The sequence below is a fragment of the Zeus faber genome, assembly GCF_960531495.2.
Source record: "Zeus faber genome assembly, chromosome: 16".
Lineage (NCBI taxonomy): Eukaryota > Metazoa > Chordata > Actinopteri > Zeiformes > Zeidae > Zeus > Zeus faber.
This window is the reverse complement of record NC_137202.1, coordinates 5578687-5603122: the sequence shown is the minus strand read 5'-3', so window position 1 is coordinate 5603122 and position 24436 is coordinate 5578687. Positions and strand designations below refer to the sequence as shown.

The 24436-nt window shown below is 42.8% G+C and overlaps 2 protein-coding genes across 2 annotated transcripts in view; one reads left to right on the top strand and one right to left on the bottom strand.

Annotated features, from left to right (window-relative positions):
• zmiz1a (zinc finger, MIZ-type containing 1a) overlaps positions 1–23844 on the top strand; it is a 131689-nt gene extending 107845 nt beyond the window's left edge. The window contains exons 6-23 of the mRNA XM_080017128.1: positions 10597–10723; positions 12014–12128; positions 13023–13246; positions 14174–14375; positions 14989–15252; positions 15634–15813; positions 15910–15978; positions 16068–16233; positions 16724–16865; positions 17467–17677; positions 17788–17893; positions 18471–18631; positions 19335–19402; positions 19512–19580; positions 20028–20338; positions 20833–21047; positions 22269–22652; positions 23722–23844. Of these exons, the coding sequence (XP_079873254.1) occupies positions 10597–10723; positions 12014–12128; positions 13023–13246; positions 14174–14375; positions 14989–15252; positions 15634–15813; positions 15910–15978; positions 16068–16233; positions 16724–16865; positions 17467–17677; positions 17788–17893; positions 18471–18631; positions 19335–19402; positions 19512–19580; positions 20028–20338; positions 20833–21047; positions 22269–22652; positions 23722–23829 (3122 nt within the window). The 3' untranslated portion in view covers positions 23830–23844. The remainder of the gene's footprint in view (positions 1–10596; positions 10724–12013; positions 12129–13022; positions 13247–14173; positions 14376–14988; positions 15253–15633; positions 15814–15909; positions 15979–16067; positions 16234–16723; positions 16866–17466; positions 17678–17787; positions 17894–18470; positions 18632–19334; positions 19403–19511; positions 19581–20027; positions 20339–20832; positions 21048–22268; positions 22653–23721) is intronic.
• zcchc24 (zinc finger, CCHC domain containing 24) overlaps positions 18404–24436 on the bottom strand; it is a 65571-nt gene continuing 59538 nt past the window's right edge. The window contains exon 5 of the mRNA XM_080017126.1: positions 18404–18647. Within this exon, the coding sequence (XP_079873252.1) occupies positions 18643–18647 (5 nt within the window). The 3' untranslated portion in view covers positions 18404–18642. The remainder of the gene's footprint in view (positions 18648–24436) is intronic.

The following is a 24436-nucleotide window of genomic DNA, read 5'->3' as shown; positions in this document are numbered from 1 at the left end:
CCTCTAATTAGGCGTGTGATATTTGCTCGCCGCCCTCCAGTGGCGGGGAGGAAGCTGCGTGAGGCTGATAAGAGCGGCTTCCATTCACCACCTGCTGCTCCTCTGATGTCCCTGCTCTGTCTGTCTGTCTGTCTGTCTGTCTGTCTGTCTGTCTGTCTGTCTGTCTGTCTGTCTGTCTGTCTGTCTGTCTGTCTGTCTGTCTGTCTGTGTGTGTGTGTGTGTGTGTGTGTGTGTGTGTGTGTGTGTGGGGTGATGAGGTCCTATGTATGGGGAGGGGTGTCCAAACCTCGCTCTGGTTGTTTGTTTGTTTGTTTGTTTCTTAGCTTTAGGAAATGGACTTCAGTAGCCGTGCATTCCTTCATCATAAATCTGTTTTTGTTTTTTTCGACGCCGCATCTGTTTATTAATATTTAATATGGAGTAGTATTTACCATCAGTAGGTTTCACTGCACACATAGGATATCTATCTATCTATCATCATCTATCATCTATCTATCTATCTTTCCGTCTGTCTGTCTGTCTGTCTGTCTGTCTGTCTGTCTATCTATCTATCTATCTATCCATCTATCCATCTATCCATCTATCCATCTATCCATCTATCCATCTATCCATCTATCTATCTATCTATCTATCTATCTATCTATCTATCTATCTATCTATCTATCTGTCTGTCTGTCTGTCTGTCTGTCTGTCTGTCGCTCTCTCTGTCTGTCTGTCGCTCTCTCTGTCTGTCTGTCGCTCTCTCTGTCTGTCTGTCGCTCTCTCTGTCTGTCTGTCGCTCTCTCTGTCTCTCTATCATTCATGAATTTTTCTGTCTATATCTATCTATCTATGGGACCCTCTCCTGTCTTTCTGTCTGTCTGTCTGTCTGTCTGTCTGTCTGTCTGTCTGTCTGTCTACTGTATCTCTCTCTCTCTCTCCCTCTATCTCTCCCCTTATCGCTCCATCTCCACATTGGATATTCTGAACACAGCGCGTGCGTCTTTGTTATTGGTACAAATTGCACCGTGTGCGTCTCAGACGCCGACTTTGAGTTTTGGAATATTCTGCAGTGTCTCCGCCAGTAGCAGTGAGATGTGACAGACTGTGGTTTGAATCCCAAAAGACAGCGCTCGATCCCTGGTCATCTAAACACAACATGGCAACAATCAGAGACAACTCTTATTTTCCAGGCGTTATCAAAATGCAGGTCAAAAGTTAATCCGTTGACCCGCCCGTCCCCATCACAGTTGGTTCACCCGGAGGAGCCGGAGCCTCAGTGATTTTGGCTGTTTATGTAACAGGCTCTTTTCATGTGTGAAGATGTATAAGCTTATCGTTTTATTTCTTTTTTTTAAACTTTCATCAAACCTTTTGAGTTGTTTAAGTTGTTCATGTCGGACATGTTGTTTCGGTACCAAAATTAAACAATTTACCGCGAAGAATTGTCCAGTGGCATTCCATCACATCATCTGTGTTGGTCCACAATTCCATTTTGCATTTCTGATCGATTGATTTGTTGTTTTCTTGGTCACTTGAGGCGATGGGGATATATTTTTTTCTTTTTTTGTCAATGTCCATCCATATCGACAGTTTTCTGACCACAACTATCTATGCTGCTTTATCCAATTCACCGCGACGGCATTTCACTTCTTCTTACACTTCTTTGCATACTTTGCCGGGAAAGGTGGCGGACCCCGCCACCAATAATATAAACAGCATTTCAGAGGAGCACCTCCATGATGAAAAAACATTAAATGGCTGTTGGGTGTCAACAGCTGAAAAAAAAAAAAAAAAAAAAAAAAGAATATTTTAAACAAAATAATCTTACGGATTTGCACTTTTAACTAATGAGAGATCACCAAAACTGGAAACCAGGACAGGTGATGTCAACAAATGCTCACATCATTCCTAACACACATACACCTCAACAGTTCATCAGGTTTAGGTTTAGATTCTGTTTAGAAATAAGTAACATAGAGGGGTGAATGTACTTCCATGGTGCTGCACCTGTAGCGAGCACTCGTAACTGCATTTGGATTTGGTGTTGATGCTGCCTCTTTTCACCCTCCCTGGTTTAAAATGTGTAATTTGAACCCCACAGAAACCAACACCTGCAGGAGATGTCAGAGTGACTCAGGTAGAGCTACCTACCCTCCCTTCTGGGCTGCAGCATCCTTTGACTTGTGACCCACACTCCATCCCAGGGAGGAGGCGGTCTATACCCACTCCCTCCATCTCCACTTGTCCCTCCACCCGGCTTTTCTCCCATCCATCGCCTCCCTCCTTTTTCTGCTCACCCCTGGGGTGTCGTGAGACAGACGTCCGGGTTTGGAATTCGAGTCAAACCGGCACTGTATGGGACGCCCACAGAGTGGTATTAGTGTAAAATAAGCCGTAAAAATGGCATTTAAAAAAAACAAAAAACAAAAAAAAAACAAACAAACCATGTTTTCCATTGAAAAACAAATGAGAAGACTTGAGATTTTTGAAAAATCAATAGTTTTTTCGACAGTTAATTGTGATTATTTGTGGCGCAGTGCTGACTTTTATTTTCTCTTTGGAGGCATGTTTTGGGTCCTTCAACCCCCTCCGAGCCGTGGAGACTAATGCCCATTTGCCGTGCTCCTCTCTGGGAAGGCGGCGTCGCAGAGCGGGGGCAGGATGGAGATGGGGGATATCATTGGCTGCTAAATGGTTTCCATTACACTTTTGCAAAAGCATGACTTCTTATTTCGCAGGATTTTTTTTTATACCCCCTCCTCCACCCCCCCACCACCATGTTTCATCTTTTTTCATAATATTTTCTACCCACACAGTGTTGAACTACCCACCAAGTGTTTTAGAGACCTATGATACCTTCCTTTTCTTTTCAAATAGCTTCTGTTCCCTTTCATCTCACACATTGTCTCAGCAGGCTTCTATGTGCAGTGCCGCGGTGTTCATGTTCAGAGAAAGTGTAATGCCATGTAGTATTTCTTCTTATTGTGCTCTCACTGTCAGAAGCCAGGGCTGCATGCACAGTATTACTGTCTGCACCAGAGGTCTGTGTGCAGTTATATATAAATATAGAATATGAAATAGAAATATGTATTCAAGGCTTAAGCCCTCTGCTGCACCATTATGCTGTTATGATAATGTACAGTATAATAGAAGATCTATCTATCTATCTATCTATCTATCTATCTATCTATCTATCTATCTATCTATCTATCTATCTATCTATCTATCTATCTATCTATCTATCTATCTATCTATCTATCTATCTATCTATCTATCTATCTATCTATCTATCTATCTATCTATCTATCTATCTATCCAGTTCAAAGGGATTTATTGGCATGGTAAACATATGTTTCCATTGCCAAAGTAAATGGAAAACAAAAACTAAAAAATATAATGCAAAATAATAAAATAGAACAGAAAAATGTAGATGTTGCAGTGGAAAAAATGCCCTAATACACAAAAAAATAACCTAATACACACACACACACACACACACACACACACACACACACACACACACACACACACACACACACACACACAGATAAGTCAATTAAATTCAACAAGGCTTTATTGGCATGACCATAAATAAATACAGTATCCATCTTTCTTCACTAAGTCTCTATGAGCTCATTTCCTTTTACCCTGCCTGGGTTAAACCACAAGCTCCAATTTTCGGCCGCAAAGAAACTTTCATCAAATCACTTTTGGGGGGATTGTTTAAGTGCCTTTGCCTGGAGGAAGGTCATCTGATGTTCCCGAGGTAGATGTAGCAGGAGCGCGATGATGAGGAAGTTTCAGGGCTGTCGACAAACAAACAAAGGGGTTCTGGAGCGTCCCATTGTTTCAGCGGTTTCCCGAGGCTGCACTCGGCCCTATTAGAACAAAAACTGGAAATTGATTTTCTTTCTCTGTGGAGGAGGAGATTTGAGATTTCACCATCAACTCTCAGATTCAGCTGTTTTTCTGCAGGTAGATTTTCTTATGCAATGAATTATTCGTGGTGAGGATTGGTGATTTTCTATATAAACAATTAACATTAAAAAGAACTTAACACTCTGAAAAAGTAAAAATAAAATGAAATAAAAAACTAAACACAAATAAAAATATCTAAATGTACTGAAATATACAAAATGCAATTCTATCCACTCACATTTTTAATGTTCCTTGTAATTAGCGTCAAGTTTTTCCTAATAAAGACACTAACTCAGACTCTGGTGTTAGTTAATGGGCCGTGCAGCTCCCGGACCCAGTGGATTGGCTGAGGTGAGCTGAGGAAAACGCCAGAGATACAACTTTTTAAATAGGATTTTTTTTTCTTTTTTCAATAAATAAACTTCAAATAAGACCGGTCAATGCGATGGCAGAAGAAAGCCCAAAAACGTCTGAAAATAAAGAACCCGCGGCTTCCAAGATACACAGCGAGTCAGGGAAAGGCTTAGAGCAGCGAGAACTGCACAAAATCAGCTTAGTGGGTTTGTTATGGAGGGGTCTGGGACTCATTACCCAGAATTTCATCATATGGTCTCAAATCTGTATCGCAGCATATTGACACATGACTTTTGTCAGAAGATTTGATGTTGCGGCGTGAAATGAAAACCTGGAGTGTAGATCAGTCACTCTAAGGATCGCCACGTGGCGGTATTATCTGCATACCTTTTGTTCCTCGTTGGCGCGGTATCAAAAAGCCTCGTTTTCGGAAACCTCGTTTTCTTCCACTTCAACCGCTTGGCAGCTTTTGATGACATTGCCATGACGAAAAAAAACAAACAACAAACATCAGATGAGAATTTGCAACATCGGCGTCATTCTAAAGGACGCTTAATGGAATGAATGCGTTAATAAGGTTGTTGTGGAGCTCCATGCCTGATCTCCTCCCTGTCGCCATGGAAGCCACCATACAGCTGTACAAATGCATCCTTAAAAGGGGTCTTTGAGTAGCTCACCTTGCATGCTGTTCACCCGGTAGCCGATCGCGCCTTCACTAAAGACATCATGATGTAATTACACAGCTTTTGCTTTCATCTGCTTCAGCGTGGAGCAGTAATAGATGAACGGGGACCTTGCTTTCATATTCAAAGTGCTGTTTCACCTCTCAGATTGCCGCTGCCCTCGGCAATGACTCCTCTCCATCGTTTCTCAATAGACGAGATAAAAAAAAAAAAAAAAGACTTGTTTTAATTGGCACTGTTTTCAAGAAAGCCGAGTTTAGATATAGGCACATCAAAAAGAAGTGTGCGGTCGGTTTGGTCATTTGAAAAGGGAAGGAGGGAAACGGAGGTGCGCATCCGAGTTAGGTGTGTGGGGTGGTATTGGTGTGGATTTTCAAGGAGGACATGTTAAAATATTTTAAAATAATTGAATTCCTCAATTTGCAAGGTGTTAGCTGACCCAAACTAGAGTCCGCGCCTCCCCTCGGTGAACATTGGTGGAATCGCAGGGGGTCCACGACAAAATTATACAATTTTCTTTCCAGTTTGTTTTTTTTGTTTTATTGGTTTATTTTTTTCACCAAATACATTTAATCAACTCCACTTTTTTATCTTTGATAATATAAGATAATTCTTTATTAATCTGCATTTTTTTTTTTTTTCTTTTACATGCTTTATTTTATTTATGTATTTAATTTTCGCAAAATATATTTACTCAGCTCCACTAAAGATGGTGATGTTTCTTATGAGATTTTCCACTCTTTAAGCTCTAATAAGATAAGATGATTTTTTGTTAATCCTTGTGGGGAAACGCAGGTGCAAGGAACAAGTCAATTAAAAATAAAATGAAATAAAATATATGTACACATTGAAATAAATGTACACAACATTAAAACCACTGACAGGTGAAGTGAATAACATTGATCACCTGGTTCCAATGGCACCTGTCAAGAGGTGGGATATATGAGGCTGCAAGTAAACAGTTCTTGTCAGAAAGTCAGTTCTTGAAGTTGATGTGTTGGAAGCAGGAGAAATGAGCAAAGGATCGGAGCCACTTTGACAAGAACCAAATTGTGGTGGCTGGACGACTGGGTCAGAGCATCTCCAAAACGGCAGGTCTTGTGGGGTGTTCCTGGTTTGCAGTGGTTCGTACCTACCAAAAGTGGTCCAAGGAAGGACAAATGGTGAACGGGTGATATGGTCATGGGCGCCCACGACTCATTGATGGGGTTGGGGAGCGATAGCCCGTCTGGTTCGATCCCACAGAAGACCTTCTGTAGCAAAAATTGCTGAAAAAGTTAATGCTGCTATGATAGAAAGGTGTCAGAACACACAGTGCATCACAGCTTGCTGTGTATGGGGCTGTGGAGTTGCAGACTGGTCAGAGTCCCCATGCTGACCCCCGTCCGCCGCCAAAATCGCCTGCAATGGGCACGTGAGCGTCAGAACTGGACCATCGAGCAGTGGAAGAAGGTGGCCTGGTCTGATGAATCACGTTTTTTTCTACATCATGTGGATGGGTGGGGTTAGGGTCCGATCCGATGGAGCATCTGTGGGATGTTCTGGAACAACAAGCCTGATCCATGGAGGCCCCACCTCACAACTTCCAGGACTTAAAGGATCTGCTGCTTACGTCTTGGTGCCAGATACCACAGGGCACCTTCAGAGGTCTTGTGGAGTCCATGCCTCCGCGGGTCAGAGCTGTTTTTCGCAGCACAAGGGGGAAGCTACAATATTAGTGGTGGTTTTAATGTTGTGGTTGATCGGTATATATAACTGTACATATTCTATACACATATATTTTATTACATATTTTATTTCTTGTGAGCCCAATACAGGCAGTATAGGTTCAATCACATGCCAGTTTATTATAGGCAGATAATAAGGATATACAATATTTTTTGGGTTTGGGGGCGGGATCCGGAGCTGACATACTGTCTCCCCCCCTAAGGACCATCTCCTCCTCCTCCTCCTTCTCCTCCTCCTCCTCCCTCCCCTGCTTTCGGTGCTGATCTTCGGGGCTAAGTATTGGGTTCGCAGACAGGCCCTCTGCGTGGAGGTGGTGATTTTGCAGAGGGATAAACTATCTGTAATACCAGGGTGGAATAATTCCTCTTAAACCAGGAGGTCTGGCTTTCTCCACCCTCCAGGAAGAAAAAAAAAAAGAAAGAAGTTTGGCTCTCATCTCCTCTTCTTCTTCTGTCTCTTCTCCTCCTCTTCCAACCCCCTCTGGTCAAATTTCACCTTCAGTCATTATCTCTTTCAATGACGTGTGGAGTCACAAGTTTATTAAAAATCAATGTTAAACATTGTTAAACATACATTATATATACAAACATTTATATATATATATATATATATATATATATATATTTAAACATAAAAGTTATATAATGCAGTATCTATCTATCTATCTATCTATCTATCTAAAGTTATTTCAGGTTACAGTGGTATATTATGGTGTAGTGATTGCAGTGAAACCTTTTTTCACATAAAAGTCACTCAATTTGATACGCATGAGGACACGGACCCCCATTTGATAAGATTTAGTCTCGGCGACCCCCGATCTGAGATTTTTTTTATCTTATTGTATGATTTAGCAGAAACTTACTGTTTTTAGTTTTTGTTTATGCTTCTTTTTATTGTTTATTTTCGGATTTATTTGATTGTTTACTGCAAATCTATATTTATCGTTTATTGTCCATTTTAAGTTTTACTGTTTATGGCCTAACATTCCTATTTTTCCTGGCTTCTGGAACCCTGATCTGAGAAGATTTTTATTTTATTGTAAGATATGATTTCGCACAAACTTGTCTATAGTTGGGGAGGTAGCAGTGAAGCCAGGATCAAAACAGTCATTATTTTACAATCTCTAACGGTGCTGACATCTTGTAAATGAAATATTGAATGGTGAAGTTGAACTACAAATCCCTTTAGCTGGGGACCCCCCAGAACCTCTCGAAGGACCCCCGGATGGTTCCCGGACCCCATGTTGAGAACACCAATTGTAGACCACTCTTTAACGCAGTTTTTTTGCAGAGGTTTTGGCTTTAGCGGTCGTAATATTCCTGCATTGAGCAGAATTTAATAGGACCCCCCGGAACCTCTCGAAGGGCCCCCCGTGCGTGTTGAGAACCACCGGTGTACAGTGATGCCATGGCCGTACCTGTTCTCCGTAGAGGCTCTGCTGTTAAAACCAATGTCACCGAATATTCAAATGATAATTGTATTATTATAAGACCTTTTCATCCGAGACACTATCCAAATTTCCAAAATGTAAAACGTGTATTCGGGAGATGCCAGGTGACTGTGTGAGCCAACAGCCAAGTAGTGTCGGTGGCTGTTGTTATCTTGTCGTCTGTTCGGGCTCCTGTAGCGAAGAGGAAGCGTCTGCACCGAGGCACCCAGAGAATGCTGAACAGCGGGATTAGTCAATACAGTCTGGGAGGAAGAGGAGAGGAGAGAGGGAGGAAGAGGAGAGAGGGGTAGGAAGAGGAGAGGAGAGAGGGAGGAAGAGGAGAGGAGAGAGGGAGGGAGAGGAGAGAGGAGGGGAGGGGGAGGAGAGAGGGAGGGAGAGGAGAGAGGGAGGGAGAGGAGAGAGGGAGGGGGAGGAGGGACAGGGGAGACGGAGGAAGAGGAGAGGGAGAGGCGAGAGGAGGAAGAGGAGAGATGGACGAAGAGGGAGGAGAGGAGAGCGAGAGGTTGGAGAGGAGAGGGAGGTGGAGGAGGAGAGGAGAGAGGGAGAGATGTGAGATACGGAAGTAAAGTGGCGCAGAGGAGAGCGCGAGGAGGGAGGATTAGGAAAGGAAACGGAACGAGAAGCCGAGAGGACGAGGAGAGGAGGGATGGAGGAGGAGCGGAGAGAGGGAGGATTAGGAAAGGAAGCGGAGCGAGAAGCTGAGCGGACGAGGGGATGAGCGGAGAATCGCCCTCTGCCTGGAATGAAGAAGCGATGAAGGATTCCGCGGTGACGTCATCATTTCGTCAGATTATCTGGAGAAACCGCCGCTCCCCTTCTCCGGTGTCTGTTCATTTTTCCCAGAAAGGAGGAGTGGGGAGTCCTCGGCGTAGTGGAGGGATCGTGCTATTTTATTGCACTGCAGATAAGGGATGCTCTATGAAATCCACACTGAGGAACCCACACGCCCAAGGGTTTATTGAGTGAGACTGCCCCCTAGAGTCTACAGGGATCCTTGTAGTCTATATAGATATACATACAGACCACTACACCACTGGACACGGTGGCGGTCATGATAGTCGATCGTGCCGTTAAGTCAATTTGAACTGATTTAATATTCACAAGGAACTATGTTTTTCATTGACTGAAAAGGGCCTTACGATTGACAGGATTCTTTTGAGAGTTATTTGACAGTTGCTTGAAGTAGTTCAATATTTTTTTGTGTAATTTATATTTTGTTTTTTATTTTCAATGATATTTTATCATTGAAATCAGTTTTGCCTTCTTCTTCTTCTTCTTCTTCTTCTTATTATTATTATTATTATTATTATTATTATTATTTGATTGCCTTCATCACTTTTGAGCTGCAAGATGCTACACAAATTAATAATCATAATAACAATAATGTATTATTATTAATAATATTTAAATATGCTACTACTACTACAAATAATAATATGAATACTATATTATTATTGATAATGATATCAGTAATACAGTATAATAATTATTATTATTGTTGTTATTATTTATTATTATCATCATTATTAGTGGTATTTTTATTAGCCTTTTTATTATTATCCATCCTCTGACATTGAAAGTGCAATATTCTGTGTCCAATTTAAGAAAGGGAACCTGCAAAGTGAAACCCAGCTCTCGGTGATTTATTATCTCAACGTCTGTGTCACATCGACTTTCACCAGGCGTGTACGGTGTGTGCTGAAATCTGAAATGTCACCATAATAAATGATTGGGAGCTGAATTTCCAGTGTGTGGATATACTGTATACCTGCTTTTTATTTATTGATTTATTTTTCACCGGGGAAAAAAGTTCTTTCTTAACAAGTCAAGACATCTTGACGATAAGCAATTTGTTTTTCAGCTTGTTAGGAAAATATGTCTACAATGATTTCACTTGGGAATTCTGAGGATTTCTTTGTAAAATTAAAATAAAATGGAAAAAAAATCTTTCCTCATTTAAAAAAAAATATACAGTGTTTCATAGACTCCAATATAAAATCGATCACATTTATTTCTATTTTTCTTTTAAGAGAAAAAAAAACATCAAGTAAATCCAGTTAAATGTATCAGTAGCAAATATCAAATAGTTAAATCTAGCAAAATCTCAGAGTAACATCTTCTCTCCATGTTTGCTCCATTCATGTATTTTCGCCTTTAGTAAGTTTTTGTTTGTTTTGTTTGCTTGGTTTTAACTTAAGACCAAATTGGGTTGTTTTATTTTGACCGCTAACTTTTTTTTTTTTTTTCCTCGTGCACACTCATCGTGCACACCCATCTCTGATGGAAAACACCCGACAAACGTGTGTTTCTGTGTTCATACTGCACATGTTCACGCCTATCTCAGTCACATCCTATACTGTACTGTATGTATGTGTGGATACATGTATGGTTACGTGTGAAATTTAACAAGTGTGTGTGTGTGTGTGTGTGTGTGTGTGTGTGTGTGTGTGTGTGTGTGTGTGTGTGTGTGTGTTTTGACAGCGCTGCTGTCGTCGTGGTGCGAGGAGCTGGGCCGGCTGCTGCTGCTGCGTCACCAGAAGAACCGGCAGAACGAGCCGCAGGGCAAGGTGCCGCTACAGCCCAGCATGAAGCCCGGGCTTACACACAGGTGGGTGCACGGGTGGTGAGCGTCCATGCACAGTTGTTACTGCAGGAATAATGAAACAGCTGAAATTAAATATGCTACATCAAAACATTCACATTCAGTTATTAACGCAGGAGGATAGGGGGAGAAAAGAAAATGTCTTTATATTTTTGTTATTGCTTGTTTTTTATTTTTTATTGTTTATTTTTAGATTTATTTGTATTGTTTACTATAAATCCTATGTATATTTTATCATTTATTGTCCATTTTAAGGTTAACTGTCTATAGCCTAATTTTCCTTGTTTATTTGTTATTTTATTTTTCGGATTCTTATTCTTATAACTCTTGTTATTGCTTATTTTTAATGTTAATTTTTAGGTTTATTTTTTCTTGTTTGCCGATCATTTTTAGGTTTATTCTTATGTTGTTTATTGTTGATTTTAGGGGGGAAAAAAAATTTTGCTAATATTTCTTATTTACAACAAAGTTTTAGTGTGTTGTTTATTTCGGCACAACACAGAACATTCCATGCTGTAAGAACAGCCTCCAAAGTGTCCGCTCTCCCTGCGCTGTTCGTGCTTTATACGGAAATATCCAACATGTCCGTTCTCCAACAACCACAGCAGCGTTTCCATCCCATCCCTCCATCCCAGCCCTCCGCGCCCCACCCCCCTCTCCCCCGTCAAGGCTCTGTTTGTTCATTATATTTCACGGTTTCTCATATTTTTGCCCCAAGATTTAGTTTGAAACCGAATGCCAAACATTCTAAGCGCATCCCCCTCAGCCGGAGCCACACCACAAATTTCATCACATCTGTGTGTGTGTGTGTGTGTGTGTGTGTGTGTGTGTGTGTGTGTGTGTGTGCGTGTGTGCATGTGTGTGTGCGTGTGTTTGTGTGTGAGAGCCAAACCCCTCATTTGGATCTTCTTCTGTCACATTTCACTATGCAGTCATCAACTGTTTTTCTGGCCGGAAATGTGTTTTGAATGGGAGAGCCAGGCTTGTCTTTCATTCTTCTAATGCCGAACCTGTTGGCAAAGAGCTTCTCCCAAACAAATCGTTTTTGGGAATGGAAACGCATCTCGTTGTCTCTCTTGTATTTCCACCGGCCAAATGCAACAGTAAAGTCCTCGAGTGAAACCGTGGTGACGCTCTGTGTTTGTGTGTTTGTGTTTGTGTGTGTGTGTGTGTGTGTGTGTGTGTGTGTGTGTGTGTGTGTGTGTGTGTGTGTGTGTGTGTGTGTGTGTGTGTGTGTGTGTGTGTGTGTGTGTGTGTGTGTGTGTGTGTGTGTGTGTGTGTGTGTGTGTATTCCAGTGATGGGTCGTTTCCCTATGACTCGGTTCCGTGGCAGCAGAACACCAACCAGCCTCCGGGCTCTGTTTCTGTGGTAACCACTGTGTGGGGCGTGACCAACACGTCACAGAGCCAGGTAGGCCTCGCCTGTTTATATGTTATACTATATTATTATACTATGCTATTATACGATAGTATACTATACTATGATACTATATTATACTATGCAATTATACTATAGTATACTATACTATGATACTATATTATACTATGCTATTATACTATAGTATACTATACTATGATACTATATTATACTATGCTATTATACTATAGTATACTATACTATGATACTATATTATACAGTGGTCCCTCGACTTACGACTGCATCTACTTACGACTAATCCAAGATACAAGTAGCGATAGTCGATAGATACGACCGTGGAACTTTGCAGTTGGCGCGTCGGCGGCCAGTCAGCAGTCAGTCAGCAGTCAGTCAGCAGTCAGTCAGCAGTCAGTCAGCGGCCAGTCAGTCAGTCGGCAGTCAGTCGGCAGTCAGTCGGCAGTCAGTCGGCAGTCAGTCGGCAGTCAGTCAGCAGTCAGTCAGCAGTCAGTCAGCAGTCAGTCAGCGGCCAGTCAGTCAGCAGTCAGTCAGTCGGCAGTCAGTCAGCGGGTGACCTACATCGTGTGTGCACGAAGTTCGTGTCTTATCGATATTTTTTTCATATTTACTGTGTTTGTGCTGTGTATTTTGTTTATTTTCACCCTTCATGATTTCATGATTTATATGGCAAAATTGCTTCGACACACGACTGTTTTAACATACGACCGTTCTTATAGAACGAATTACAGTCGTAAGTCGAGGTACCACTATACTATATTATTATACTACATTATAGCATTTGCTCCCATATTATGCACTGTATTTTTCTGCTAGGACACCTGAATTTCCCCATGGGGATGAGTGAAGTGTTATCTTACATTATCTGATAGAATTATTTAGCTGCTAACCTGTTAATTGTGGGATGTCCAGGTTCTCAGCAATGCCATGGCGAGCAGCAACAACCCCATGAACCCCGGGGGGAACCCCATGGGGTCGGGTTTGAGTGGCGGCGGGGCGGGGCTCAACTCGCCCCAGTTCAGCGCCCAGCAGCAGCAGTTCCCCGCCAAGGGAGGCTCCAGCCAGGCCTACATGCAGCAGGGCATGTACGGTCGGCCTGGCGGCTACGCCGGGGGTCCTGGAGGGTACAGTGGGAGGTGAGGGATTTGGCTTTCTTCTCCTTTTTCTTTTTTCCTCCAAACCTGCTCATTTGAATCTCCCACTAAGTGTTATCTGAATAAAAGGTGTAAAACGGAGTGACTGGGTAAAAGTGACGATAAAATAATTCCCTTGGGATGCCATGCTTCAAGGTCTTTAGCCTCAAACGACCTTGAACGCTAATCCTTGAATTACATTGAACGACTTTGAAGGACTTAACGATCTTTAAAGACCTTGGGTCTTGACCCAAATCTGTGAAATGAGTATAATATTTACTTGTCTATAAAATGCATTTTTCTTGTTTTCTTTTTCATTGTTATTATTTGGTTGCCTTCCATTGATGAAATGTGCTTTTAGTTGCAAGTTGTGTCTGAAAGTTACTATCCAAATGCAATAATGCAAAGGTTATTCAAACTACAGTTTCAAACTACAGGCCCCAGGGGTCACATCAGCACTGCGAGACAATTTAATTTAATGTGGCCCACTAAATGTTGATAATATATTGGCCCTCAAAAATCTAGGCCTCTAATAGATCACATTAAATCACAATACTTGATTAATCCACATAATCTCAATCTCACAATCCAATTTAACATTTTTTTTCCGAATTAAAAATTTGAATATGATTTAAATGTAATAGTTGATTATTATTTTCATTAGATTTATTATTGTTATATTATTATATTGTAGTTACATATTATAAAATATATATATATATATTAAACATTATTTTTCATATCAATAAGCTATGCATTAATGGTGGTGTTAAAAATATTCTATATTAAAAATATTCCCCTGATGTTCATCGTGGTCCCCCGTGGAGAAGACAACCTGGCCCAGGTAGTTTTAATTAATATAGAGGCATTTTGATGACTTAATTCTGTGGTTTCTTTCTTTCTTTCTTCCTTTCTTTCCTTTCCCTTCAGTTATTCGGGAGGGCCTAACGCCCCCCCAGGAGGGATGGGCATGGCCCCTCACACTCGAACTGCCGGTGACTTTGCCCAACCGGCCGCCGCTGCGGCCGCAGCTGCCGTGGCCGCCGCTGCAGCCACAGCGACGGCGACAGCGACGGCCACCGTGGCGGCGCTGCAGGAGACTCAGAACAAAGACATGAACCAATATGGACAGGTACGTTTGAGCTGGTCTTTCTCTGCAAGGTGGGAACCTGGTGGACGTAGTAATTCACTGTGGAATAATGGCTGCCTTAATAACTCGAATAGTGTGTATTTTTTTGGGTGGCTGGGGAAGACAAAATGTACCAATGTTGTTTCAATATGATTCAGAGGAAAGAAATACATTTGGGGTACGAAGATTTTGAAAGCAAAATTTAAGAATTCCTATTTGAAACAAATCGAATCACCTCTGATTGAACATCATTCATTGAGGAATGATTAGGACCTAAATTTCTGACTCAAATCTGAAAATTAGTCGAATATTTACCTATTTCTTATTACATGCATTTTGCTTGTTTGCTTTTTTATTGTTAGTATTTGATTACTTTCTATTAATGTAAAGCTCTTTGAGTTGCATTTTGAATATGAAAGGTGCTCTACAAATAAAGGTTATTATTATTATTATTATTATTATTATTATTATTGTTATTATTATCCTTATTATCTCACCTTAATAGTAGATTCAACCCTAGTTCATGAATTGATGAATCTGATCTATAAAGGTATTTATTTTGCTCCTCTAAACTCGCGGGCTTCATGTTCTCCTCCAGATGTGTTCGTCGTTTCAGATGGGCCCCGCCCAAGCCTACAACAGCCAGTTCATGAATCAGCCGGGCCCCCGAGGCCCCCCGGGAGGCATGAACACGGCCGGCATGGGATCGGGGATGAACAACCCAAACATGAGTGGGCCTCCCATGGGCATGAGCCAAACCCGAGCCCCAGGCATCGGGCCCTTCGGGCCTCACGGCCCGAGGATGCCCCAGCAGGGCTACCCTGGGGGCCCCAGACCTGGCATGTCCATGCAGGGGATGAAGAGGCCGTACCCTGGAGAGGTCAGAGAAAGCCTATGATAAACATGGATCCAAAACATTGAAATTATGTTGTTTTCAGAATGTCATCAGTCGCTTTCTCACCTATTCGTCTGTTTGCCTCATCCGGATTTATACTTCTGGTTTGCTTTCTGTTTGTCCGATTGGGTTTCACACTATCTGGGTCCAGCACGCCTAAGCCCACTGAGATATGGGGCCTGTGGCTTGAAGAGATTGCGAGAGGAATCGGTCCGAGACCACCTCTCGCATACGGTCCTTGAACCAGTTGTTTTAATCTTTGCCGCGTTCAAACCCGCCCAAACGAACCCCACGCGCCAGGGTTCCATTCAAACGGACTAAACGATGTATATGTTGAAGTGTCCTAACAGAACTTTCTCTTCTCAGGGGAGTTATGGAGGACAGCAGTACGGCCCTAATGGTCAGTTCCCACCACAGCAAGGCCAGTACACATCATCCAACGCTTCCAGGCCGCTGCCCTCTCCGAACTACCCCGGCCAGAGGATGCCGGGGCAGCAGGGCCAAGGCCAGTACCCCCCTGGAATGCCCATGGCCCAGTACTATAAAGTAAGGCCTCAACCACCCAGATGTACAGTAAAATTGTACATATAATTTGATGTTTAAAGAAGTGTAGGTCATTTTCGTTCACTCTTTCCTTTACAGCAAGAGCCGTTCAACGGTCAGAGTAACAGCTTTCCTGGGGGTGGATACTCCTACGGCCAAGGCAACGGGGTACGGCATGAACCGCAGAATACTAAGTCTATCTCTGCTACTAAACTGAAAGACTGTGAATACGTATTGCATTTACTTTTTCCTTGCAGCCCTCCAGGCCTGGTAACTACCCCCACTCTCCAGTACCCGGCAACCCCACGCCCCCCATGACCCCAGGAAGTAGTATCCCTCCGTACCTCTCGCCCAACCCGGACGTGAAGCCCCCATTCCCACCCGACATGAAACCAAATATGACGACGCTACCGCCCCCTCCAAGTGAGTTTCATTCACACAGTTTTACCATCATTTATAATAGTCTTCATTCAGTGTGAAGACAAAATAATAATAATAATAATAATAATAATAATAGTAAATAATTAGTAAAACATTATAAATGTAGTAATAGATATTATATATATCATGTATATAATACACATGGAATAATAATATTGAAAGACAGGACAATTACAGATACTGTAAATAATACAAACATAAATTAAAGCGAAAATATATATATGATATATATATTTTTTTTAATATTCACAGGAACAGTTTAAAACAGGCTTGTGTAGCATACAAGGGCACAGGCTACATAGTTCTTAAATTACAGCAGTTCATAAATTAACCCCAAATTCCTGAAATGTCTCTGTCTTCCCACCATGTCAATTTTTCTTTTTCTTTTTTTTTTTTTTTTGCCTAAAATGAGAGTTTTCCCCCCTTTTATTCTCACTGTCTCTGAATCGTAATGCGTGTTCTTCTCCGGCAGTCAATCCCAACGAGGAGCTGCGGCTCACCTTCCCGGTCCGGGACGGAGTGGTGCTGGAACCGTTCCGCCTGGAGCACAACCTCGCCGTCAGCAACCACGTCTTCCACCTGAGACCCTCTGTCCACCAGACGCTTATGTGGAGGTCAGAAACATCTTTATTTTCTATGTTTAACCCCTTTGCTATTGCGCTTTTTGTCCAGCTAAACGCCACCTCAATTCAGTCACAAAGGTAGTCCAAAGTATTCGCGAAAATGACTATTTAAGTTGTTGAACAGGATTGTTCGGGCTACAAATCTATGCTGCTTGGTTTTATGGGATAATCCTCCTCCAGCCCTGAAGTTTTACCAACTCAAGGATTCCAACTACACCAATGGAAAGCCGAGGATCCTCCCAGTCTACATGTGTATTGGTTGACAGTCCAGATTGAAAACAAAGGGGATCATTCTGATCATGACGTGGCCATGACTCCTTCTCTTCTGTTTTTCTCCCTTTTTACTTTAGCTTAAAAACTGAAAAAAAAAATTAAAAAAAAATCACCCTTTAAGAAAGATGGCATGGCCTTCAAGGGCCAAATCTGCAGCTCCTCGATATCTATATCTTTTCATAACATATGAAGCTACATCCCTACCAATGTTGATGCTTTCATCACAAAATTCACAATGGCCATGCTTAACTGCAGCACTAGTGGGGCGTGTCCTCTATTTCCCAATGTAACGAGACGGCATGCCCCCCCCCCCTTACAGGTCAGACCTGGAACTGCAGTTCAAGTGCTACCACCACGAGGACCGGCAGATGAACACCAACTGGCCGGCCTCGGTGCAGGTCAGCGTCAACGCCACGCCGCTCACCATCGAGAGGGGGGACAACAAGACCTCCCACAAGCCCCTGCACCTGAAGCACGTCTGCCAACCCGGGAGGAACACCATCCAGATCACCGTCACCGCCTGCTGCTGCGTGAGTCCGCTGATACAAAAAAGGATCAAATGCATTATTTGTGCATCGGTGTTTGTTAATATTCCCAAATGTTGTTCCTGCTAATGGGCTTGTGTTTCTCCATCCTGCAGTCCCACCTGTTTGTGCTGCAGCTGGTCCACAGACCGTCTGTGCGCTCTGTCCTCCAGGGGCTGCTGAAGAAGAGACTGCTGCCTGCCGAGCACTGCATCACCAAGAGTAGGAGCCATTATTATTACTGTAATTATTATTATAATTATTATTATTATTATTACTATTATTAATAATAATAATAATAATAATAATATTATATCAACATTATTGCTTCTTAAATTTATGTTTATGTTATGTTTATGTTATGCATCAAAATGCTGTTTCCATCTATCTGTCTATCTGTATGTCTCTCCCTCTCCCCCTCTATCTATCTCTATCTATCCATCTATCTATCTATCTATCTATCTATCTATCTATCTATCTATCTATCTATCTATCTATTTATCTATAAATCTATCTATAAATCTATCTATCTATCTATCTATCTATCTATCTATCTATCTATCTATCTATCTATTTATCTATAAATCTATCTATAAATCTATCTATCTATCTATCTATCTATCTATCTATCTATCTATCTATCTATCTATCTATCTATCTATCTATCGCATCTATACAGGATATCTTAACTGTCTCTCTATTTCCCTTCCTCCCTCTCAACCTCTCCCTCTCTCCCCTTCCTCCCTTCCTCTCATTCGCTCCCCCTTCTCTCCTCCCTCTCCTCTCTCCCTCCATCCAGTCAAGAGGAACTTCAGCAGTGTGGCGGCGTCGGCGGGCAGCTCGTCGCTGAACGGGGAGGACGGCGTGGAGCAGACGGCCATCAAGGTGTCCCTCAAGTGTCCCATCACCTTCAGGAGGATCCAGCTGCCGGCCCGGGGACACGACTGCAAGCATGTCCAGGTAGGAGGAGCTCACCCTGGGGTCGACAATAATCAGTGTTATTTGGAGGGTTTTGTCACAAGTATTTGTTTGCTGGCACATTTTTCTTGTTTTTTTATTTTTGGAGAGGGGGTGGGGGTAATTGTTAGTTTTAGGGTTTATTTGCAATGTTTATGTTTTTTTTAGGGTTCTTTTTATTCATTATTTGTAATTATTTTTGGTTTATCGTTTATTGCTCTTTTTATGTTTTATTTTATTGTATATTGTTAACAATGGTTTGTTTATTTTAGGTTTGTTTTTTGTTTATTGTTATTTTTTGGTTTATTTTTATTATTTATGGTTTATTTTGAGAGTTTATTGTTCATTTCTTTGTATATTCAACATTTTCTTATTTCTTGTTTATTTTAGGGTTATTTTTATTGTTATTGTCTACTTTTCTATTGGTTATTGTTACTTTTTAGGTTTATTGTATATTGCCAAATATTTCAACATTGTTAGTTATTTTTTAGACTTCTTGTATATTGCCAATTTCTTTCTAGTTTTATTCTTACTTTATCAAGTTCAAGTTCAAGAGATTATTTGTCACATACATATACATACGGTCATACATATATGCAGTGAAATGTCATCATTATTGCCTATTGTTTTCATTGTGTTAACAACAACGCAATTTCCCTCCGGGGATAAACAAAGTATATATCTATCTATCTTTATTTCTCTGCAGTGCTTCGACCTGGAGTCGTATCTGCAGCTGAACTGTGAGCGGGGGACGTGGAGATGTCCTGTATGCAAGTACGTCAGGAAAAACATTATCAAACAGCCCGGACAATTTTTATTTGCACAAGATCATTTTATTTGCACACTTCCTGATGAGTGGCATTTTGTGCTTTTTTTCTTTTAGCAAAACAGCATTATTAGAGGGTCTAGAGGTGGACCAGTACATGTGGGGAATCCTCAACGCCATCCAGAAGTAAGTGTTCTTTCTTTTCTATCCTATTAGCATATTTACGGTTTTTAAATTAATGTATTCAGTCTGGTCAGCAGGTCATAAGCAAATCTTAAAAAGTAATACATGAATTAAGAGCTAAAATTGGGGCCTTATCATCAGCTGAAGGACATTAATCATTGGGAACGGTGACGTTGCTCGTCACCAGAAAATAGCGAAAACAGTAAAAAGAATTTGACCCAAGTTGCGTTAACGTTCAGTGTAAAATTTATCTTAATAGATCAGTATGGCATTTTGAAAGTAAACTGCAGAAGGATTTTCCTCACATACTGTGGTAAAGATGTGAATTACATTTCTATAAAAGGGCAGTATTAGGGCATCTAATACTTCAACTTATATAAAACCTAGTCAATTTGTTGACTTAATCGTTTTTACAATTTGACTGAGAATCCTCCGCTCTTCCTGCTGCAGTTCGGAGTTTGAGGAGGTCACCATCGACCCGACGTGCAGCTGGAGGCCGGTGCCCATTAAGTCGGAGCTCCACATCAAGGAGGACCCCGACGGACCGCTGGCCAAGCGCTTCAAGACCATGAGCCCCAGCCAGATGACCATGCCCAATGTGATGGAGATGATCGCTCAGCTCGGACCCGGGTCCGGGCCCGGACCCGGGCCTGGATCGGGATCCGGACCTGGACCCGGAGTGGGGCACGGACACGGCCCTGGGCCGAGCCCCTACCAGCCGCACCCTGCGTCACATGCCGGGGGAGATTACCCAGGACCAGGTATAGAACCCGACTGTAGATACATGTAGAAGTTCTGTTTTGGAGATATCTCTCTGTTCTGCTTTGTTTTTGGAGACATTTATCTGTTTTTAATATATTTATCTCAAATATTTCTATGTTCTCTTTGTCTTGGTAGATCTGTCTCTGTAGATGTTTTATAGTTATTTCTCTCTGTTTTGGAGACATCTCTATCTGTTTTGGAGACATCTCTATCTGTTTTGGAGATATCTCTCTCTCTGTTTTGGAGATATCCTCTTGCTAGTACCAGTGTGTCGCTGGAGCATTATAAGAGGTATAAAAACCAGGAGCAGATTGAGAGCAGAGAAAAGTGACTTGTTTATCTAGTTATGTAGGAGTTGTAGTTATGTGACCATGTTTGTTTTCTGAGAGTTGTATTTTTGGAACAACCTTTTAATATGTTAATACTGCCTTGAGCAAAAACAAAAGTGCAAACTTTTTAACAATTATTTTCTTGTTGTGTTTTGCTTTGTTAGGCAATAGTTACCACGGGCAAGGAAACTTTGATTTCCCTCATGGGAATCCGTCTGGTGGAGGGGGAGGCGGCGTAGGTTCAGGGGGAGGCGTGGGAGGAGGTGGCGGCCCCCCCATGAACGACTTCATGCACGGTCCCCAGTTGTCCCACCCCCCTGAAGCCCCCGGGGGCCTGCTGTCCCAGGATAAGCCCCTCAACCATGGCATGGCCGACTCAGTGAGTAGGGTAGACCCCCAGGTTTATTTATTTTTGGTTTGCATGTCATTATGTAGTTGGAGACCTGGGATGAAAGTTTTGTTTCACTCATTGTAATTGTTTTGTGTATCTAGTTTTATTGTTTGGGGGTGAGATCATGCCGTGAGTTCTGCCGTGACATTTTCAAGGGAGCATATAAATCCCTGTTGGCTTTACGAACCAAAGGATGGAGCTTTTCTCTGTTGTAGGTGGAGCAATACTAGATCATGAAGTTTTAGTTGACGATTAATTGTCATACAAATAACTACAGGTACTCCTCACTTTACGACCTACCTGTTTAACGACCATTCGGACTTACGACCAGCTCTCTGACCAGTCTGTATTGTACGCTGTGTACAATACTGTGTGTGCGCTGTGCTCGCGGTGTCTCAGCATCAAGCATCTCATCTCGCCTTTATATACTAAATACACTATATATACTATATATACTATATACACTGTATATATGTAATCTCATCACCGTTCTCAGTCTCAGTGTCGTTCCCGCAGTCTCTCAGTATTCACTACACTAGCGTTCGCAATGGCCACGCCCCCTTACCGTGAAATAACACTGGTCCTCGTTTATCAACCAATTCACTCAACAACCTGGTCCTAGGAACGGAACTCGGTCGTTAAGTGAGGAGTACTTGTACTTATTATATTATTACCTGTACTTTATATATGACTAATAATAAGTATTATAAGTATAATTAACAATGGCATGTCTTAGGTCATTTTAGGCCTCGATCACAGTATAAAGTTAGTCATTTCTAACATTGGTTTAAAATTCCCCCCTTAAACCTAGATGGAAACATATGATTGTGGAATCTTAACGATTTTACAGAAAGATTTCGATCTGCTCAAGTAATTGCAGTCAGGTGATTATGTGACAATTGTGACTGCTCTGGCGTTTACCCTCAACAATCGTGGGTGCTCCGTCACGCTCGTGATGCCGAATAACGTTGCAGCTGTAAAATTCTTCTGGCACAGCCTGTGATATTATTCACGGCGGGACTCGTTTCACTCTCCCCATTTGTTTCCCGCGCATCCTTAATCTCTCTCTTTTTCCAATTTTCCCCCCCGTCTCAATTTCTCTCTCTCTCTCTCTCTCTCTCTCTCTCTCTCTCTCTCTCTCTCTCTCTCTCTCTCTCTCTCTCTCTCTCTCTCTCTCTCTTTTTGTCTCGCTCTCCCCCTGCTCTCCAGATGTCCCATCCTGATCAGTCCCACAATTCCATGCAGCAGCAGAGTTTGCATGTGTCTCCGCACCATGGTAACCAATCTGGGCAGCCCTTGCATCACGGCGGCCAATCAGGGCAGCCCTTGCACCACAGTAGCCAGTCGTCGCAGCCGCCTCGCCAGCAGCAGCAGCAGCAGCAGCAGCAGCAGCAGCAGCAGCAGCAGCAGCAGCAGCAGCAGCAACAGCAGCAGCAGCAGCAGCAGCAGCAGCAGCAGCAGCAGCAGCAGCAGCAGCCTCCGTCGCAGTCCGGCCAGAACAGTCACCCCCCGCACAGTGATCTGAACTTTAACCCTTCGTCAGACGGGCCGATGGGTCCGGGAGCGCAGGACATGCCCGAACCTTCCCTGGACGTAAGTGTGTGTGTGTGTACCTGCGTGCTTGCGTGTGTGCGTCCGCGCACCGAAAACGGCGCAAACTCATTGTCTAGCGCCAACACTGTCTGCTGCTCCATTCAACTCTATGCTACATGCTCTGTCTGTTGTTTGAGATTGAAGTTGTTAAGTTGTTCCTGTCTAAATCAGGGGTCTCAAACTCAAACTACCTTGGCGCCACTGGCAGGGTTGATAAAAATACGTAAAAGACACGTAATCATAAAAAAAACGTTATTTGAGGGCCAGATTCAAAAACTCAAACAAGTTCACTACTAAATCCTGTTCTCTACCCTCTGCGCTTGGAATTGCTGCATCTGCACACCCCTGCACACCCCTGCACACCCCTGTGTTGCATTACTTGGGCAAATGATCATACCATCAAGTCTCATAGAGACCTGGTGTCCCTCAAGGCTCCATCCTGGGGCCTTTGCTGTTCTCCTTGGACACTAAATCAACTTGGGGTTATGATTTTTTACCCATGGCTTCTCCTGTCGCTGCTATGCAGATGACACTCGACTCTATCTCTCCTTTTCCCCATCCAAAACGCAAATGCAAAAGACTGCCCTCACACAGATCTCTCCATCACCATGGAGAACACCAGCTTAGTGACTCCCCAAGAACCACAGGGTGATCATGGACAAGCAGCTCCACTGCTTCGCCCACACACCGCCGCTACGTACCGCTCTTGTGGGTTTTCCCTTGACAACATCTGCAGAATACGTCCGTTCCTCTGCTCTTCCTCTATCTCAGAAGTATTTGTCTCTCTCTAACTCTGCTTATGTCACTAGTTCTTTAGAAGGTTCAGCTGTCTGTGTGTCATTTACAGCTGCTTTGACTTCTACTGACAAAGTTAACTAACAAAAGTGTCTTCTAAATGACCCCATGTATTGTTATGCAACATGTAGTGGGCCTCACTAAACGGTTCCCCGGGGCCAGTGGTTTGAGACCCCTGACCCCTGTGTCCAGAAAGCAGAGTATTACTGTAGATCTGTGGCTGTTTCGCCCCGTTGCCCCACTCACAATCTCCTCTTTGTGGGTCGCTCCACAGCTGCTTCCGGAGCTGGCCAATCCCGACGAGCTGCTCTCCTACCTGGACCCCCCCGACCTGCCCACCAACAGCAACGACGACCTTCTCTCCCTCTTCGAGAACAACTAGGCCTCTCGCCTCCCCCTCGCCTCGCACCAACCGTCCTCCCGTTGCAGGAGCTGAGCGGCGTGTGTGTTGCGCGCGATGTGACGCTCGTGTGACGCCGACCTCGGCGACCAGACTGGGTCCAGCAACACCTCCCTATGTGCGCGCGCCCGCACGCACACACACACACACACACACACACACACACACACACACTCATGTAAACACACGTGCACACACTGCGAATGGATTATGTGTTTCATTGGAACGTGGCTCTAGGAAGAGGTTTATTGGGTGGAATTTCGTGGGAATGGGTCAGCGTTTCCGCCCCCTCCTCCTCCTCCTCCTCCTCCTCCGTGTAAAGACTCAACGCTCTGATTCTCAACACACCATCCACAGCCATGTTGGCTGGCAGGAAATCGATATTATATATATTATACATATATGATACCTGTGACTACTCGACTTTAAAACTGTGCAGCTATAACCCTGTTGGTGTGTACACAACACAGAGGAGAGGATGCTTGGCAGAATATAGAAGAAAGAAAAAAAAAAAAAAAAAGTGTTGTAGCTTTTTTTAATTATTCATTTATTTCCTTTTGTGAGAAAAAAGGTAAAAAAAAGAAAAAAA